At 53.2% G+C, this 18,840-nt stretch overlaps 1 protein-coding gene across 1 annotated transcript in view; it reads left to right on the top strand.

Moving 5' to 3' along the window:
- WHAMM (WASP homolog associated with actin, golgi membranes and microtubules) overlaps positions 1-18,840 on the top strand; it is a 60,406-nt gene that overhangs the window by 38,150 nt on the left and 3,416 nt on the right. Inside the window, 5 exon segments of the mRNA XM_075345843.1 lie at positions 8,506-8,684; positions 13,383-13,469; positions 13,592-13,693; positions 13,815-13,914; positions 13,917-14,243. Of these exon segments, the coding sequence (XP_075201958.1) occupies positions 8,506-8,684; positions 13,383-13,469; positions 13,592-13,693; positions 13,815-13,914; positions 13,917-14,243 (795 nt within the window).

Below are 18,840 nucleotides of genomic sequence, written 5' to 3' on the forward strand. Positions count from 1 at the left end.
TTCTCTCCCCCCCTCGCTCTTCTCTCCCCCCCTCGCTCTTGTCTCCCCCCACCTCGCTCTTGTCTCCCCCCACCTCGCTCTTGTCTCCCCCCCCCCCCCCTCGCTCTTGTCTCCCCCCCCTCGCTCTTGTCTCCCCCCCCCTCGCTCTTGTCTCCCCCCCCCCCTCGCTCTTGTCTCCCCCCCCCCCCCTCGCTCTTGTCTCGCCCCCCCCCCTCGCTCTTGTCTCCCCCCCCTCGCTCTTGTCTCCCCCCCCCCCCTCGCTCTTGTCTCCCCCCCCCCCCCTCGCTCTTGTCTCCCCCCCCTCGCTCTTGTCTCCCCCCCTCGCTCTTGTCTCCCCCCCCTCGCTCTTGTCTCCCCCCCCTCGCTCTTGTCTCCCCCCCCTCGCTCTTGTCTCCCCCCCTCGCTCTTGTCTCCCCCCCCTCGCTCTTGTCTCCCCCCCCCTCGCTCTTGTCTCCCCCCCCTCGCTCTTGTCTCCCCCCCCTCGCTCTTGTCTCCCCCCCCTCGCTCTTGTCTCCCCCCCCTCGCTCTTGTCTCCCCCCCCTCGCTCTTGTCTCCCCCCCCTCGCTCTTGTCTCCCCCCCCTCGCTCTTGTCTCCCCCCCCTCGCTCTTTCCCGCCCCCCCCTCGCTCTCTTTTCCTCCCCCCCTCGCTCTTTTCCTCCCCCCCTCGCTCTTTTCCTCCCCCCCCTCGCTCTTTTCCTCCCCCCCCTCGCTCTCTTTTCCTCCCCCCCCTCGCTCTTTTCCTCCCCCCCCTCGCTCTTTTCCTCCCCCCCCTCGCTCTCTTTTCCTCCCCCCCCTCGCTCTTTTCCTCCCCCCCCTCGCTCTTTTCCTCCCCCCCTCGCTCTCTTTTCCTCCCCCCCCTCGCTCTCTTTTCCTCCCCCCCCTCGCTCTCTTTTCCTCCCCCCCTCGCTCTCTTTTCCTCCCCCCCCTCGCTCTCTTTTCCTCCCCCCCCTCGCTCTCTTTTCCTCCCCCCCTCGCTCTCTTTTCCTCCCCCCCTCGCTCTCTTTTCCTCCCCCCCTCGCTCTCTTTTCCTCCCCCCCCTCGCTCTCTTTTCCTCCCCCCCCTCGCTCTCTTTTCCTCCCCCCCCTCGCTCTCTTTTCCTCCCCCCCTCGCTCTCTTTTCCTCCCCCCCCTCGCTCTCTTTTCCTCCCCCCCCTCGCTCTCTTTTCCTCCCCCCCCTCGCTCTCTTTTCCTCCCCCCCCTCGCGCTCTTTTCCTCCCCCCCTCGCGCTCTTTTCCTCCCCCCCCTCGCGCTCTTTTCCTCCCCCCCCTCGCGCTCTTTTCCTCCCCCCCTCGCTCTCTTTTCCTCCCCCCCTCGCTCTCTTTTCCTCCCCCCCCTCGCTCTCTTTTCCTCCCCCCCCTCGCTCTCTTTTCCTCCCCCCCCCTCGCTCTCTTTTCCTCCCCCCCCTCGCTCTCTTTTCCTCCCCCCCTCGCTCTTTTCCTCCCCCCCTCGCTCTCTTTTCCTCCCCCCCTCGCTCTCTTTTCCTCCCCCCCTCGCTCTCTTTTCCTCCCCCCCCTCGCTCTCTTTTCCTCCCCCCCCTCGCTCTCTTTTCCTCCCCCCCCTCGCTCTCTTTTCCTCTTTTCCTCCCCCCCCTCGCTCTCTTTTCCTCCCCCCCTCGCTCTCTTTTCCTCCCCCCCTCGCTCTCTTTTCCTCCCCCCCTCGCTCTCTTTTCCTCCCCCCCTCGCTCTCTTTTCCTCCCCCCCTCGCTCTCTTTTCCTCCCCCCCTCGCTCTCTTTTCCTCCCCCCCTCGCTCTCTTTTCCTCCCCCCCTCGCTCTCTTTTCCTCCCCCCCTCGCTCTCTTTTCCTCCCCCCCCTCGCTCTCTTTTCCTCCCCCCCTCGCTCTCTTTTCCTCCCCCCCTCGCTCTCTTTTCCTCCCCCCCTCGCTCTCTTTTCCTCCCCCCCTCGCTCTCTTTTCCTCCCCCCCCTCGCTCTCTTTTCCTCTTTTCCTCCCCCCCCTCGCTCTCTTTTCCTCCCCCCTCGCTCTCTTTTCCTCCCCCCCTCGCTCTCTTTTCCTCCCCCCCTCGCTCTCTTTTCCTCCCCCCCTCGCTCTCTTTTCCTCCCCCCCTCGCTCTCTTTTCCTCCCCCCCTCGCTCTCTTTTCCTCCCCCCCTCGCTCTCTTTTCCTCCCCCCCTCGCTCTCTTTTCCTCCCCCCCTCGCTCTCTTTTCCTCCCCCCCTCGCTCTCTTTTCCTCCCCCCCTCGCTCTCTTTTCCTCCCCCCCTCGCTCTCTTTTCCTCCCCCCCTCGCTCTCTTTTCCTCCCCCCCTCGCTCTCTTTTCCTCCCCCCCTCGCTCTCTTTTCCTCCCCCCCTCGCTCTCTTTTCCTCCCCCCCTCGCTCTCTTTTCCTCCCCCCCTCGCTCTCTTTTCCTCCCCCCCTCGCTCTCTTTTCCTCCCCCCCCTCGCTCTCTTTTCCTCCCCCCCTCGCTCTCTTTTCCTCCCCCCCCTCGCTCTCTTTTCCTCCCCCCCCTCGCTCTCTTTTCCTCCCCCCCCTCGCTCTCTTTTCCTCCCCCCCCTCGCTCTCTTTTCCTCCCCCCCGCTCTCTTTTCCTCCCCCCCCGCGCTCTCTTTTCCTCCCCCCCCCCTCGCTCTCTTTTCCTCCCCCCCCCCCTCGCTCTCTTTTCCTCCCCCCCCCCTCGCTCTCTTTTCCTCCCCCCCCCTCGCTCTCTTTTCCTCCCCCCCCCTCGCTCTCTTTTCCTCCCCCCCTCGCTCTCTTTTCCTCCCCCCCTCGCTCTCTTTTCCTCCCCCCCTCGCTCTCTTTTCCTCCCCCCCTCGCTCTCTTTTCCTCCCCCCCTCGCTCTCTTTTCCTCCCCCCTCGCTCTCTTTTCCTCCCCCCCTCGCTCTCTTTTCCTCCCCCCCTCGCTCTCTTTTCCTCCCCCCCTCGCTCTCTTTTCCTCCCCCCCTCGCTCTCTTTTCCTCCCCCCCTCGCTCTCTTTTCCTCCCCCCCTCGCTCTCTTTTCCTCCCCCCCCTCGCTCTCTTTTCCTCCCCCCCCTCGCTCTCTTTTCCTCCCCCCCCTCGCTCTCTTTTCCTCCCCCCCCTCGCTCTCTTTTCCTCCCCCCCCTCGCTCTCTTTTCCTCCCCCCCTCGCTCTCTTTTCCTCCCCCCCTCGCTCTCTTTTCCTCCCCCCCTCGCTCTCTTTTCCTCCCCCCCTCGCTCTCTTTTCCTCCCCCCCCCCCTCGCTCTCTTTTCCTCCCCCCCCCCCTCGCTCTCTTTTCCTCCCCCCCCCCTCGCTCTCTTTTCCTCCCCCCCCCCTCGCTCTCTCTCTTTTCCCTCGCTCTCTCCTGTCATGGTCAGTACAGAAATCTCTCCATCGTGGAGTGGTGAGAGGGAGTAATAAACATGGAGTCCCTACTGTGTCTGTGTATTTATTTCTAATAAAGTATTTTTCTGTGTGATGTCTTTTTTTTTTTTTTTAAACCCTTTGTTGGAGATTCTTAATGGCCAGGTCAAACTTTACCTGACATTAACAATCTCGGGCTTTATACCAGCTGGTAAAACATAGCTGGTATTAACCCCTTATTACCCAGCGTGCCACCTGCCACCAGGGCCACTGGAAGAGTTGGATACAGCGCCTGAAGATGGCGCTTCTATGAAAGCACCATTTTCTGGGGCAGCTGTGGACTGCAATTCGCAGTGGGGGGCCCAGAAAGTTTGGGCACCCTGCACTGCGGATTCCAATCCCCAGCTGCCTAGTTGTACCTGGCTGGACTCAAAAATTTGGCGAAGCCCACATAATTTTTTTTTTTTTTTTTAATTATTTCATGAAATTCATGGAAAGAAAAGGGCTTCTCTATATTTTTCGTTCCCAGCCGGGTACAACTAGGCAGCTGGGGGTTGGGGAAGCCCGTAGCTGCCTGCTGTACCTGGCTAGCATACAAAAAGATGGCGAAGCCCACGTCATTTTTTTTAAAGTTTTCAGGGAAAAACCTTTATAAAAAAAAATGCTTCCCTGGATTTCTATTGCCAGTGAAAGTAACACCAAGCAGCGGGGGCTAGCAGCCAGTAGCTGCTTTGGTTACCCTTAGCAATAGAAAATGCAGCGGGAACCCACAATGTGATTTTTTTTTTTTTTTTTTTTTTATTTTTTTTTTATTTTTAATGAATTTTTTTAAAAAAAAATCGGCATGGGCTTCGCCCATCGAGCACCAGAGCATTTTACTGCTCATTCATCCCAAGTAATCAGATGACTCCAGTGTCGGCCGATTACTTGTTCTGTCCCCCTGCATCCATCGCAGCGTGTATGGGCTGTGAGGTCAGCGGAGTTCAGTCCAGCACTGGAGTCAGCTGATCTGAACTCAGCTGAACTCCAGCCTGCACACGCTGTGATGGATGCAGGGGGAAACAGAACAAGTAAGGTCTAAGCCACATGGCGAGAAAAACAGTGCGAGTGGAGTGCGATAAAACATCGCATTCCACTCGGACCAATATTAGCCTGTGTGTTAGCGCACATGAGTGATTATTTTCTCAGCCCTAATTGGACCGAGAAAACAAGAGCAGCATGCTGCGACTGTAATGCAAGACTCTCTCTTAGGGCTAAGCCACACGGCGAGAAAATCGGTGCGAGTGGAGTGCGATAAAACATCGCATTCCCCTCGGACCAATTCTAGCCTGTGTGTCAGCACACATGGGCGATTATTTTCTCAGCCCTAATCGGGACCGAGAAAACAATCGCAGCATGCTGCGATTGTAAGCTGAGTCTCTTTCACTCGCACCCATTCAAGTGAATGGGGCGAGAGAAAAATCGCACTGCACTCGCAGTACACCGGTGTACAGCTAGTGCAGTGCGAGAATGTCAATAGCCGGCTACGCAGTAGAGAGGGAGAGAAATCCCTCCCTCCCTCCTGAGTGCCGGCCCGCCCCCTGCAGCTGAGGTCTGCTCGCACGAACGGACCTCAGTTGCAAGGACACAGGCATGACACTCGGTTCTGCTGTACTGCCAGCACGAGCCGAGTGTCATGCAAGTGGATCGCAGTAGTGCCCGTGTGGCCCCAGCCTTACCCATTCAAGTGTATGGGGTGAGAGAAAAATCGCACTGCACTTGCGGTACATCGGTGAACTACGGAGGAGAGAGAAAGAGAAATCCCTCCCACCCCTCAGTGCTGGTCCACCCCTCGAGTGCTGGACCGCCCCTCGCAGCTGAGATCTGCTCGCACAGTTGGACCTCAGTCGCAGGGACACATGCATGACACTCGGCTCTGCTGTACTTAGCGTGAGCCGAGTGTAATGCGAGGGGATCGCAGTAATCCCCGTGTGGCCCCAGCCTAGAGAGATGAATGAATGAATAGAGGGCTGGATAGATAGATAGATGAGAAAGACATATATAATGTCCCACCCCCATGCATATTCTAAGCTGGCACCCTTTTGTGACATTCATGTGGCATTAAGGTGCTTAGTCTTGTATTTAGCCAAAAATGAATAATTAAAAAAAAATGACATGCGATCTTTTGTAGCCAGCTAGGGTAAAGCAAACTGCTGCAGCCTGCAAACCACAGCTGGCAGCTTCACCTTGCCTGGTAATCCAAAACAGAGGGCACCCCACGCTGTTATTTTAAATTAAATAATTTAAAACAAAAAAACACGGGGTCCCCCGAAATTGGATCACGAGCGGACAGCTGTGGTCTGGTATTCTCAGACTAGGGAGGTTCACCATTATTGGACACTCCCCAGCCTAAAAATAGCAGGCTGCAGCCGCCCCAGAAGTAGCGCATCCATTAGATGCACCAGTCCTGGTGCTTTTCCCAGCTCATCCCGTTGCCCTGGTGCGGTGGCAAACGGGGTAATATATGGGGTTACTACCAGATGTGTAATGTCACCTGGCATCAAGCCCTGGAGTTAGTGATGTCAGGCGTGTATCAGATACCCGACATCACCAACTCAGGCAGTAATAAAAAAAAAAAAAAAATAGACAACAAACATTTTTATTTGAAAAAACACTCCCCAACACATTCCCTCTTTCACCAATTTATTAGCAAGAAAAACAAATCCAGGTCTGGTGTAATACAAGGGGGTTCCACGACGATCCATACCATAGTCAATGTCCCAGTCAATGAAGAACAGAATGTTCCCTATTTGCTGGGAGAGCCGTGCAGTGACCTGAGCTAATATCAATAGGTCAGCCCAGGTCACTGCAGGGCATGACGAGTGCTGCTATCAGGAGGTTAGCGAGGCATATTACCTGCGATGATCGCTGAACTCATGACAGCAGCGCTGTCACCGAGTTCAATGACCGCCGCCTTCACAAACCAAGTATCGCGAGCGGCCCGTGACGTCACCACTAGTCACAGTCTCGGGTCGACAGTGAGAGGTGATGTGACAAGCGGCAGGCATAGAAGGCAGTGACGACCGCTGACGTCAGGAGGGCAGGACTTAATCACCGTAGGTAATGAACTTACTAACTTCCTGATGGTAGCGCTTGTCATCCCTGCGGCTGCTGACACTGCAGTGCGGGCCACAGCTGACACTGCTGAGCGGGCAGCCACGGGGCTGGGGCTGGAGCAGGACACTGACTACACGGGCACCCGACGGAAGTCACACGGAAGTGTTTCTGCGTTGCTTCCGGGAATTTTGTGGACCCATTGACTTGTATTGAGTCACGGTTCGTTATTACGGAACAGAATAGGACATGTTCCATAATAACGGAGCGGACATACGGCATCCGATGTTTTTTTTTGTAGGATCGGATGCACATGGAAGTGCTACCATGTACCATCCGATCCTACACAAAAGACAATGAAAAGATGGTCCTGTCTGTGGGTCCGCAAAAAAACAGGAACTGACCAGGACAAACTGAACGGTCATGTGAATGAGCCCACCTGCAGCCATTGCAGCGTGTGCGGGCTGTGAGATCAGGAGTCAGCTGACTCCAGCGCCGGCCGATAAATTCTGTGTCCTGCTGCAGAAGGATCCGGTAAAATAACGGTTGCATGCGCTGCACATTTAATCCACAGGATCCGGTCATATGCGGTTTGCGGATGATACGGACGACACACAGACTAGGCAAGAGGGAAAAAAAGCAATCTCATGATTCTTCTTTTTTCCCCAATTATGTTTTTTCACATGTTGCGCCGGCTAATAATCATAATTTCTGTATACACACATACACACACACACATACACACACACACACACACACATACACACACACACACATACACACATACACACACACACACACACATACACACACACACATACACACACACACACACACACACACACACACACACACTTTCCTGGCTGTGCAGAGCTGGCAGCTTCGGATGTCTCTGTGTGATTTCTCTCAGTGCATCCACACAGGGAAGAGGCAGGGAGGAGGCTTTGGGTGGAGAGGAGAGTGGGGTGTTACACACAGTGGGTGTGTTAGATAAGCTAGACACCACCCTAGAGCCACAAAGAATTCTGGGACTTGTAGGAACTGAACACAGGAAGTGAGAGGAGAGATTAACCCCATCAGAACTGGAGCCAGCAATGAGCATGTGCTGCTAGTGCACAATAAAAGGTAATTTTGCTGAAAAAACATAATAGATGTGTTGAGGGGCACATATTAGCAAGATTTATCAGAAAAAAAAAACAGTTTTGGTAACTGGACAACTTCTTAAATAAAAATGGAAAAAAAAAATTCTAAACCTTGACCGCATTAAAAATTAAGAGATAAAAAAAATACACATTTGGTATCTCTGAGCCAAGTCCAATGTATCAAAATATTAAATAAATTAATTAGGTAAATGGTGTAACGAGAAAAATTAAAAACTCCAGAACTGCAATTTTTACGGCTGCTGCAACAACAGAAAAAGTGTAATAAAGGCGATCAACACATCATATATAATAAAATATAATATAAATATATAATTATCCCAAAATAATGTCAATAAAAACATCAAGTCATTGCGCACAAAACCAGCTTCACTCCGCATCTAAAAAACTGAAAACATTACAGCTCTCAAAAACATGTGACCCAAGCAAGACGTATTATATTTTTATTCCACGACTTAAACAAAACAAAAAACATGCATGTTTGGTATCTATGTAACTGTACGAAGCTGAAGAGTCATACTACCAGGTCAGATTTATGGTAAAAAAAAAACCACAATTGCAGAATTTCACTTTTTTTTCTTTTTTTGTGATTTTGCCACACTTGGAGATTTTTGCCCTACTTACCATCACATCATATGATAAAATGGACTGTGTCATTCAAAAGTACAACTCGTTCCACAAATAAAACAAGCCATCATATGGTTCTTGGAATAAGGGGAGGAAAAAAATGAAAGCACTAAAATGAAAAATTGCCCTCTTCTTAAGTGGTGCCTTCTTCACACTGTTTCTCTCTAGAATTCTACGCACACATCTATGTAGAAAAATGGCAAAAGAAAACCCATATCCAAGGCAAAAGCCACTGCCCCTAAAAATGCAAAGAAAATACACCCCACATGTATATAATGTTTTTTGCGTTTGTATGTTCTTGCAGTAGTGTGTTTTTCTACATTAGTAATACTTGTAGTCTCTCCTTTTGATTGCAGAAAAAGAGGAGGAGGTTGTCTATTATGACACATGTGAAGACCCTCAGGAGCTGCAGACGTTTGAGCAGTCCAATAACCATTGCAGCACAACATACCCAATGCTTAGAAGAAAGGCCCAGCAGCTAGAGTCAAAGCGGGGGAATATCTGCTCGAGACGAGCGCTACTGAGGAACAAAAAAGTATGCTACAAATGTATAACTATACAGATTGTAAAATAAAGGGCACAGGAAAACTAAGTGGCATGCTACCTGACAAAATACCGTTAAGAGACACAATGGGATTTGCTAAAATGTAACTTCAGTAATCATTCCACAATTGCATACAGGCACCTTAGGTAGCATCGGCCTAATATTACTACTTGTGTTTATAATTGACATACTGGCCGCTTATTACGTACCAGTGCGTCCTATATAGAGTGGAGGTTTATGGATTGGGTTAAGGAGCTGATCCAACTCCATACACAGTGGGTGTTATCGATGCCACAGCACATCAGTGAAGTATTGTAAATCTCATACAGGGACCCAAAAATGTGAAAAATAATAATGTTGGGAATATATAGTGTATGTATGTGTGTATATATATGTGTGTGTGTGTGTATGTGTATATATATATATATATATATATATATATATATGTGTATATGTATATGTATATGTGTGTGTGTGTGTGTGTGTGTGTGTGTGTGTGTATATATATATATATATATAATGTATGTGTATGTATATATGTGTATGTATATATAATAAATATATACACACATATACATACACACACACATATATATATATGTATGTATGTATGTGTATGTGTATGTATATGTGTGTGTATATATATATATATATATATATATATATATATATATATATATATATATATATATATATATATATATATATATATATATATATATATATATATATATATATATATATATATATATTAGAAGGTGGCCCGATTCTACGCATCGGGTATTCTAGAATTTACGTATTGTGTAGTTCATGTATGATTTTGATTTTTGTTCTATCTATATCTAGATGTTGTTGTGTGTAGTTACCAAGTGTTTGTGTAGGGCGCTGTACATGTTCTGGGTGTTTGGGTGTGGCGGGGGGTGAGAGCGGTGTTGTATGTGTGTTGCGTTGTTTGTGGAGCGCTGTGTGTCTGTAGCGTGTGTGTGTTTGCACGGTTTGTGTGTGTGTGTGGTGTGTTTTGGGGGGAGGTATGTTTTGTGCAATGTGTGTGTTGTGCGGTATGTGCGTATATTTATGTATGCCGCGGTGTTTGTGTGTTGGGTGTTGTGTGTGTGCAGCGTTGTCTGTGTGTGTGGGTGTCTGTGTAGGGCGGTGTTTGTGGTTCCCTGTGTGTGTGTTGTGTGTGTGGGTGTGGGTGTTGGGGGGAGGTGTGCACCCCCCATCGTGCTCCATCCGCCATGCTGCGCACTCCCAAATGTGCTCCATCCGCCGTGCTGCGCACTCCCAAACGTGCTCCTTCCGCCGTGCTGCGCACTCCCAAACGTGCTCCATCCCCCATGCTGCGCACTCCCCATCGTGCTCCATCCCCCATGCTGCGCACCCCCCATCGTGCTCCATCCCCCATGCTGCACCAGCATCAGCCTCTCTGCCCGCATCATCAGCCTCTCTCCTCCCAGCATCAGCCTCTCTCCTCCCAGCATCAGCCTCTCTCCTCCCAGCATCAGCCTCTCTCCTCCCAGCATCAGCCTCTCTCCTCCCAGCATCAGCCTCTCTCCTCCCAGCATCAGCCTCTCTCCTCCCAGCATCAGCCTCTCTCCTCCCAGCATCAGCCTCTCTCCTCCCAGCATCAGCCTCTCTCCTCCCAGCATCAGCCTCTCTCCTCCCAGCATCAGCCTCTCTCCTCCCAGCATCAGCCTCTCTCCTCCCAGCATCAGCCTCTCTCCTCCCAGCATCAGCCTCTCTCCTCCCAGCATCAGCCTCTCTCCTCCCAGCATCAGCCTCTCTCCTCCCAGCATCAGCCTCTCTCCTCCCAGCATCAGCCTCTCTCCTCCAGCCTCAGCCTCTCTCCTCCCAGCCTCAGCCTCTCTCCTCCCAGCCTCAGCCTCTCTCCTCCCAGCCTCAGCCTCTCTCTTCCCAGCCTCAGCCTCTCTCTTCCCAGCCTCAGCCTCTCTCTTCCCAGCCTCAGCCTCTCTCTTCCCAGCCTCAGCCTCTCTCCTCCCAGCCTCAGCCTCTCTCCTCCCAGCCTCAGCCTCTCTCCTCCCAGCCTCAGCCTCTCTCCTCCCAGCCTCAGCCTCTCTCGTCCCAGCCTCAGCCTCTCTCGTCCCAGCCTCAGCCTCTCTCGTCCCAGCCTCAGCCTCTCTCGTCCCAGCCTCAGCCTCTCTCGTCCCAGCCTCAGCCTCTCTCGTCCCAGCCTCAGCCTCTCTCGTCCCAGCCTCAGCCTCTCTCGTCCCAGCCTCAGCCTCTCTCGTCCCAGCCTCAGCCTCTCTCGTCCCAGCCTCAGCCTCTCTCGTCCAGCCTCAGCCTCTCTCGTCCCAGCCTCAGCCTCTCTCGTCCCAGCCTCAGCCTCTCTCGTCCCAGCCTCAGCCTCTCTCGTCCCAGCCTCAGCCTCTCTCGTCCCAGCCTCAGCCTCTCTCGTCCCAGCCTCAGCCTCTCTCGTCCCAGCCTCAGCCTCTCTCGTCCCAGCCTCAGCCTCTCTCGTCCCAGCCTCAGCCTCTCTCGTCCCAGCCTCAGCCTCTCTCGTCCCAGCCTCAGCCTCTCTCGTCCCAGCCTCAGCCTCTCTCGTCCCAGCCTCAGCCTCTCTCGTCCCAGCCTCAGCCTCTCTCGTCCCAGCCTCAGCCTCTCTCGTTCCCAGCCTCAGCCTCTCTCGTCCCAGCTCCTCCAGCACGCCGTGCTCCTCTGCCGACACTCACAGATCCGATCGCATACACACACACACACACACCCGATCGCATACACTCACACACACACACCCGATCGCATACACTCACACACACACACACACACACACCCGATCGCATACACTCACACACACACACACACACACCCGATCGCATACACTCACACACACACACACACACCCGATCGCATACACTCACACACACACACACACACACACACACACACACACACACCCGATCGCATACACTCACACACACCCGATCGCATACACTCACACACACACACGACACACACACATTGACGATATTGCACAATACGCGCTCACACTCACAACATCCGGAGATACCACATGCTTCTGGCCACTGTGATCCTCCGGCAGGTCCTGGAAGCTCACAGCACAGTATCGCCGCCGAGAAGCAAGCGATATCCCAGGATGTTGTGAGTATGTGGATGTGATGTGTGTGTGTGTGAGAGTGAGTGTGATCTGATGTGTGTGTGCTGTTATGTGTGTGTGTTATGTGTATGTTCCGCCGCTGCAGGACCTTGATGCGCTGGTAACTATGCTAGCATGGTTACCAGCGTATCTCGTCCCCCCGCTCGCACGGGAGCCCACACCAGCATACGCCGGCCAGCCCCAGCAATGCGAGGGTATGTGTCGGCTGGGTTTGCGGCGTACGCTGATGTGGGCTCCCGGGGGTACAGTACTCACCTGGGAGTCGTGGCTCCGTGACCGTGTCCGTTCGGGGAATGCGTGGGGGGGGCGGGGCCAGAGCTAGTGTGCATTGCGTGAGGGGGGCGGGGCGTGGCCGAGTTGCCAATGCCTGCAGGGTGCCGGGGCGAGATGCCAATCTGTGGGGGGGGGGGGGGGGGGGCGGAGCCTGGGCGAGCGGCTGGCCAATCCGTGTGGGGGCGCAGCCTGGGCGAGCTGCCAATACGTGCGGGGGGGCAGGGCCATGGCGAGCCCAGCGGCCAATCAGCTTTGTGTCACCGTAAGGACACAATTTTGGAGCAAGACAGACAGACAGAATAAGGCAATTATATATATATATATATATATATATATATATATATATATATATATATATATAATATGTGTATATATATATATATATATATATATGTGTATATATGTATGATTATAATAATCATTTTATTCATTTATATAGCGCTATTTAATTCCACAGCGCTTTACATACATTGGCAAATATATAATTTGCACACTCTTGAATCGTCCCACTACGCCCATCAAATTAATCCATACAGTGGCTGCCGTGAAAAAGTAAGTCGAAATGTATGAATTTGTGTTTTTTGCAGTAATCTCACGTCCCAAAAGTAATGGAATAAAAAGTGGTCAACGTGTTTTACATACCTCAAAATGCTCCCCATATAAAAACGCTCACCCAGCCCTCGCACAGCTCCATTGATACCCACTAACATTTAAACTAAAAGTATACATCCTTACAAGTAATCGTACTAGCCTGTAGAATTTTTTTGCCAGGTAATTTTAAATGTCGTAGAAACAAAAATCCAAAAAAGTGTTTTTATTTTTTTTTTTACTTTATTTTTTCTTTTACCAATTTACCCCACTTGCAATTTTTTGCCAAGTTGATGGAAAAATAAAAAACAATTGCTCTTAGATAAAGATGAGGAAGAATCAAAAGGACAAAACCGGATAGTCACCTGGTTTTAGAGGGGTTAAACATTTTTTTTTTTTTAGCAAGAAAAATGTAGCATAAAGGGTAGAAGGGGATTAAACTTTCCAATCACAAGTGGCTTACAAATGTCCGAATGGGAGGAGATAGAGGCCTGCCTCATGCGGAGGGGGCGCATGCTTTCTTGATGTGCGGGGCTGTTCCGAATCACAATGTCAGACAAGGATTGAATTTGCAGATGAAAGTAGATGACAATTTTTCCTGTGGGCTGGAGAAGTCATGTTTCTCACCATTTTTCTGGGTCTTATATTTTGCTCTTGAATGTAAATGCTTTGTGTGTCCATTCCATTGGTTTTAGGATCAGTGCATAGCAACACAGGAGCTTAAACTCCAGCAGTACCAGGAAACACAGAAGCGGCTTCAGCAGCATCACTCTACACAGATGGTGAGTATAGTCTATGAATAGTTTTTCTGATCCCGAGCCAAACCCCTAGTGCAAGTGGAAGCGTCTGTACCGTTCAAACCAGTGTGTGGGAGACACACTAACGGCGTTCTTTGTTACGACAGAAAAGAGACAAGAAAAAAGAGGAGGCGATAAAGAAAAAAGAATGGGTCGATCAGGAACGCCAAAAAACACTACAGAGATTAAAGAGTTTTAAAGATGTGAGTGTTAAATTGCAGTGTTCAAGTTGTGCGCAGTCATGTCCTGAAAGTGGGAACTGAGGTGAGGGGAGAGGGAATTTATAGGAAGCTTACTGGTCTTGTAATTTCTTTTTTACCCAGAAAAAAGGATCCCGTATTGTACTGATCCCGTATTGTACTCAAAACCTCTCAAATACAGTCACACTTACCCAGTAACCCTTCTAAGGAAGCAAAGGGGCCCAGCAGTGGTTCAGCGGACATCCTGTCCATGTTACTGTCCAGAGAGGAATCTCTGAATGTGCATTGGCTAGTGATGACTCCTCCAAGCAAAATCATTTCCCACCACCACCTATTGCTCCTCCTCCACCTCCTCTTCTTCCTCCAACAGCACCTCCACCACCACCACCACCACCACCTCCACCTCTACCACCATGGACTTCTCTATTAGAAGGTCCAGCTCACCCACCTACTTCAGCTGCACCACAAAAACAAGATGAACATCAAATGTCGATAGCTGAAGATGCTGGAAATCTGACAACACCCGGAAAATTGAAAGCCCAATTCCGCCAAAATTCAGGTATGGGAATAGTCATCTATTTTCCCTAATGCTATGACTATTAGTGCTGCCATCACCAGGGAGTCAGAATGAAAACTCCTTTATAATTTGCAGCTAGCTAATTCTCTTAACCCCTTCAGCCCCCAGCCTGTTTTCACCTTAAAGACCCGGCCATTTTTTGCAATTTTGACCAGTGTCACTTTGACAGGTTATAACTCTGGAACACTTCAACGGATCCTGGCGATTCTGACATTGTTTTTTCGTGACATATTGTACTTCATGTCAGTGGTAAATTTAGGCCGATATGTTTTGCGTTTATTTGTGAAAATTTCGGAAATTTAGCGAAAATTTTGAAAATTTTGCAATTTTCAAAATTTGAAATTTTATGCCCATAAATCTGAGAGAAATGTCACACAAAAAAGTTACTAAAATAACATTTCCCACATGTCTACTTTACACCAGCGCAATTTTTGAAAAAAAAAAAAATTTCCGTTAGGAAGTTAGAAGGGTTCAAAGTTCATCACCAATTTCTCATTTTTCCAACAAAATTTACAAAAAAAAAATTGTTTAGGTACCACATCACATTTGGAGTGATTTGAGAAACCTAGGCGACAGAAAATACCCAAAAGTGACCCAATTCTAAAATCTGCACCCCTCACTCTGCTCAAAACCACATCCAAGAAGTTTATTAACCCTTTAGGAGCTTCACAGCAACCAAAGCAATGTAGACGAAAAAATGAAAATTTTACTTTTTTAACACAAAAATGTTACTTTAGCCATAAAAATTAGTATTTTCACAAGGGTATCAGGAAAAATGCATCATAAAATGTATCGTGCATTTTCTCCTGAGTACGCACATACCCCATATGTGGTGGTAATCAAATGTTTGGGCGCACGGCAGGACTCGGAAGGCAAGGAGCGCAATTTGAATTTTTGAGTGCAAAATTAGCTGCACTCATTAGCGGACGCCATGTCGGGTTTGAAGACCCCCTGAGGTGCCTAAACAATGGAGCTCCCCCACAAATGACCCCATTTTGGAAACTAGAGCCCTCAAATATTTTTTCTAGATGTTTGATGTGCACTTTGAACCCCTGGGGGCTTCACAGAAGTTTATAACGTTGAGCCGTGAAAAGAAAAAAAAATTTTTTTACCACAAAACTGTTGGTTCAACCAGGTAGCTTTTTTTATCACAAGGGTATCAGGAAAAAATGCACCAAAAAAATTTATGGTGCATTTTCTCCTGAGTACGCAGATACCCCATATGTGGTGGAAATCAAATGTTTGGGCGCACGGCAGGACTCGGAAGGCAAGGAGCGCCATTTCACAGCAAAATTGGTTGGAATTATTAGCGGACGCCATGTTTCATTTGGAGACCCCCCTGAAGTGCCTAAACAATGGAGCTCCCCCACAATTGACCCCATTTTGGAAACTAGACCCCTCATGGAATTTATCTAGCTGTTTAGTGAGCACTTTGAACCCCTGGAGGCTTCACAAACGTTTGTAATGTTCAGCCGTGAAAATATTTTATTCTTTTTTTTACCACAAAATTGTTTTTTCAAACAGGTAGCTTTTTTTTCCACAAGGGTATCAGGAAAAAATGCACCATAAAATGTATTGTGCAATTTCTCCTGAGTACGACGATACCTCATATGTGGTGGAAATCAATTGTTTGGGCGTACGGCGGGGCTCAGAAGAGAAGGAGCGCCATTTCACAGTAAAATTGATTGGAATTATTAGCAGACGCCATGTTTCATTTGGAGACCCCCCTGAAGTGCCTAAACAATGGAGCTCCCCCACATGTGATCCCATTTTGGAAACTAGCCCCCCCCCATACAAAAAAAATTAGTTTGGCGAAATAAAAAATACAGACATCAGTAAAAAAAAAAAAAAAAAAGAGCGCCTGCCACTAAGACCAGTGCCAAACGTGAGAGCAATGCACGAGTCTCGTATCGCATCATCCACTGCAGTCTGGAAGTGAGCAACTGCGCTGGATAATGCGATGCGAGAGGGCGGGGCGGCAGATGAGAAAGGGCGCAGCGGATGGAAGATGGGAAAGTGCGCAGCGGGTGGAGGAGCGGCAGAGGATGGGAAAGGGCGCAGCGGATGGATGATGGGAAATGGCGCAGCGGATGGAGGAGCGGCGGAGGATGGGGGGGTGAGATGGGGATACCTACCTTACAGGATGGATCTAGGCAGCAGAATCACAGCAGACAGAAGAGGCAGCAGATGAAGGAGGGTGAAAAGGATGGGAGAGAGCAGGCAGCAGATCAGGGAGGGGGGCAGAGTCTGATGGGAGGGGGGGAGCAGCACATGGAGGGAGGGGGGAGGCAGCACATGGGGGGGAGGCAGCACATGGGGGGGAGGCAGCACATGGGGGGGGAGGCAGCACATGGGGGGGAGGCAGCACATGGAGGGAGGGGGGAGGCAGCACATGGGGGGGGAGGCAGCACATGGGGGGGGAGGCAGCACATGGGGGGGGAGGCAGCACATGGGGGGGAGGCAGCACATGGGGGGGGGAGGCAGCACATGGGGGGGGGAGGCAGCACATGGGGGGGGGAGGCAGCACATGGGGGGGGGAGGCAGCACATGGGGGGGGGAGGCAGCACATGGGGGGGGAGGCAGCACATGGGGGGGGAGGCAGCACATGGGGGGGGGAGGCAGCACATGGGGGGGGAGGCAGCACATGGGGGGGGAGGCAGCACATGGGGGGGGAGGCAGCACATGGGGGGGGAGGCAGCACATGGGGGGGAGGCAGCACATGGAGGGGAGGCAGCACATGGAGGGAGGGGGGAGGCAGCACATGGGGGGGAGGCAGCACATGGGGGGGAGGCAGCACATGGGGGGGGAGGCAGCACATGGAGGGAGGGGGGAGGCAGCACATGGGGGGGAGGCAGCACATGGGGGGGAGGCAGCACATGGGGGGGGGGGCAGGCAGCACATGGAGGGGGAGGGGAAGGCAGCACATGGAGGGGGGGGAAGGCAGCACATGGAGGGGGGGAAGGCAGCACATGGAGGGGGGGAAGGCAGCACATGGAGGGGGGGAGGCAGCACATGGAGGGGGGGGAGGCAGCACATGGAGGGGGGGGAGGCAGCACATGGAGGTGGGGAGGGGAGGGGGGGAGGCAGCACATGGAGGGGGGAGGGGAGGCAGCACATGGAGGGGGGGAGGGGAGGCAGCACATGGAGGGGGGGAGGCAGCACATGGAGGGGGGGAGGGGAGGCAGCACATGGAGGGGGGGAGGCAGCACATGGAGGGGAGGAGGCAGCACATGGAGGGGGGGGGAGGCAGCACATGGAGGTGGGGAGGGGAGGGGGGGAGGCAGCACATGGAGGGGGGAGGGGAGCAGCACATGGAGGGGGGGAGGGGAGGCAGCACATGGAGGGGGGGAGGCAGCACATGGAGGGGGGGAGGGGAGGCAGCACATGGAGGGGGGGAGGCAGCACATGGAGGGGGGGAGGCAGCACATGGAGGGGGGGAGGCAGCACATGGAGGGGGGGAGCCGATTAGGTGCAGTGGCAGCCGATGGAGGCGGCGGCCGATCGGGTGCAGCGGCGACTGAAAGGGGACGGTGGCGACCAGGGACAGCGGCGTGGCGGGCAGCAGAGGTGGATCGGCGGGCAGGGACAGCGGCGGGAACAGCGGCGTGGCGGGCAGGGACAGCAGCGGTGGATCTCGGCGGGGAGCGGCGGTGGATCTCGGCGGGGAGCGGCGGTGGATCTCGGCGGGGAGCGGCGGTGGATCTCGGCGGGGAGCGGCGGTGGATCTCGGCGGGGAGCGGCGGTGGATCTCGGCGGGGAGCGGCGGTGGATCTGGGCGGGGAGCGGCGGTGGATCTCGGCGGGGAGCGGCGGTGGATCTGGGCGGGGAGCGGCGGTGGATCTGGGCGGGGAGCGGCGGTGGATCTGGGCGGGGAGCGGCGGTGGATCTCGGCGGGGAGCGGCGGGGGATCTCGGCGGGGAGCGGCGGGGGATCTCGGCGGGGAGCGGCGGGGGATCTCGGCGGGGAGCGGCGGTGGATCTGGGCGGGGAGCGGCGGTGGATCTCGGCGGGGAGCGGCGGTGGATCTCGGCGGGGAGCGGCGGTGGATCTGGGCGGGGAGCGGCGGTGGATCTGGGCGGGGAGCGGCGGTGGATCTGGGCGGGGAGCGGCGGTGGATCTCGGCGGGGAGCGGCGGGGGATCTCGGCGGGGAGCGGCGGGGGATCTCGGCGGGGAGCGGCGGGGGATCTCGGCGGGGAGCGGCGGGGGATCTCGGCGGGGAGCGGCGGTGGATCTCGGCGGGGAGCGGCGGTGGATCTGGGCGGGGAGCGGCGGTGGATCTGGGCGGGGAAGCGGCGGTGGATCTGGGCGGGGAGCGGCGGTGGATCTGGGCGGGGAGCGGCGGTGGATCTGGGCGGGGAGCGGCGGTGGATCTCGGCGGGGAGCGGCGGTGGATCTCGGCGGGGAGCGGCGGTGGATCTCGGCGGGGAGCGGCGGGGGATCTCGGCGGGGAGCGGCGGGGGATCTCGGCGGGGAGCGGCGGGGGATCGGGGGGGGGTGCTATAACTTACCGATGGGCACCTGCAGCGACCGCTCTCATCAGCTTTCACGGACGGAGTGAAGCTGAGGGTAGCGGTGACGG

The sequence above is a fragment of the Anomaloglossus baeobatrachus genome, chromosome 4, assembly GCF_048569485.1.
Source record: "Anomaloglossus baeobatrachus isolate aAnoBae1 chromosome 4, aAnoBae1.hap1, whole genome shotgun sequence".
NCBI lineage: Eukaryota > Metazoa > Chordata > Amphibia > Anura > Aromobatidae > Anomaloglossus > Anomaloglossus baeobatrachus.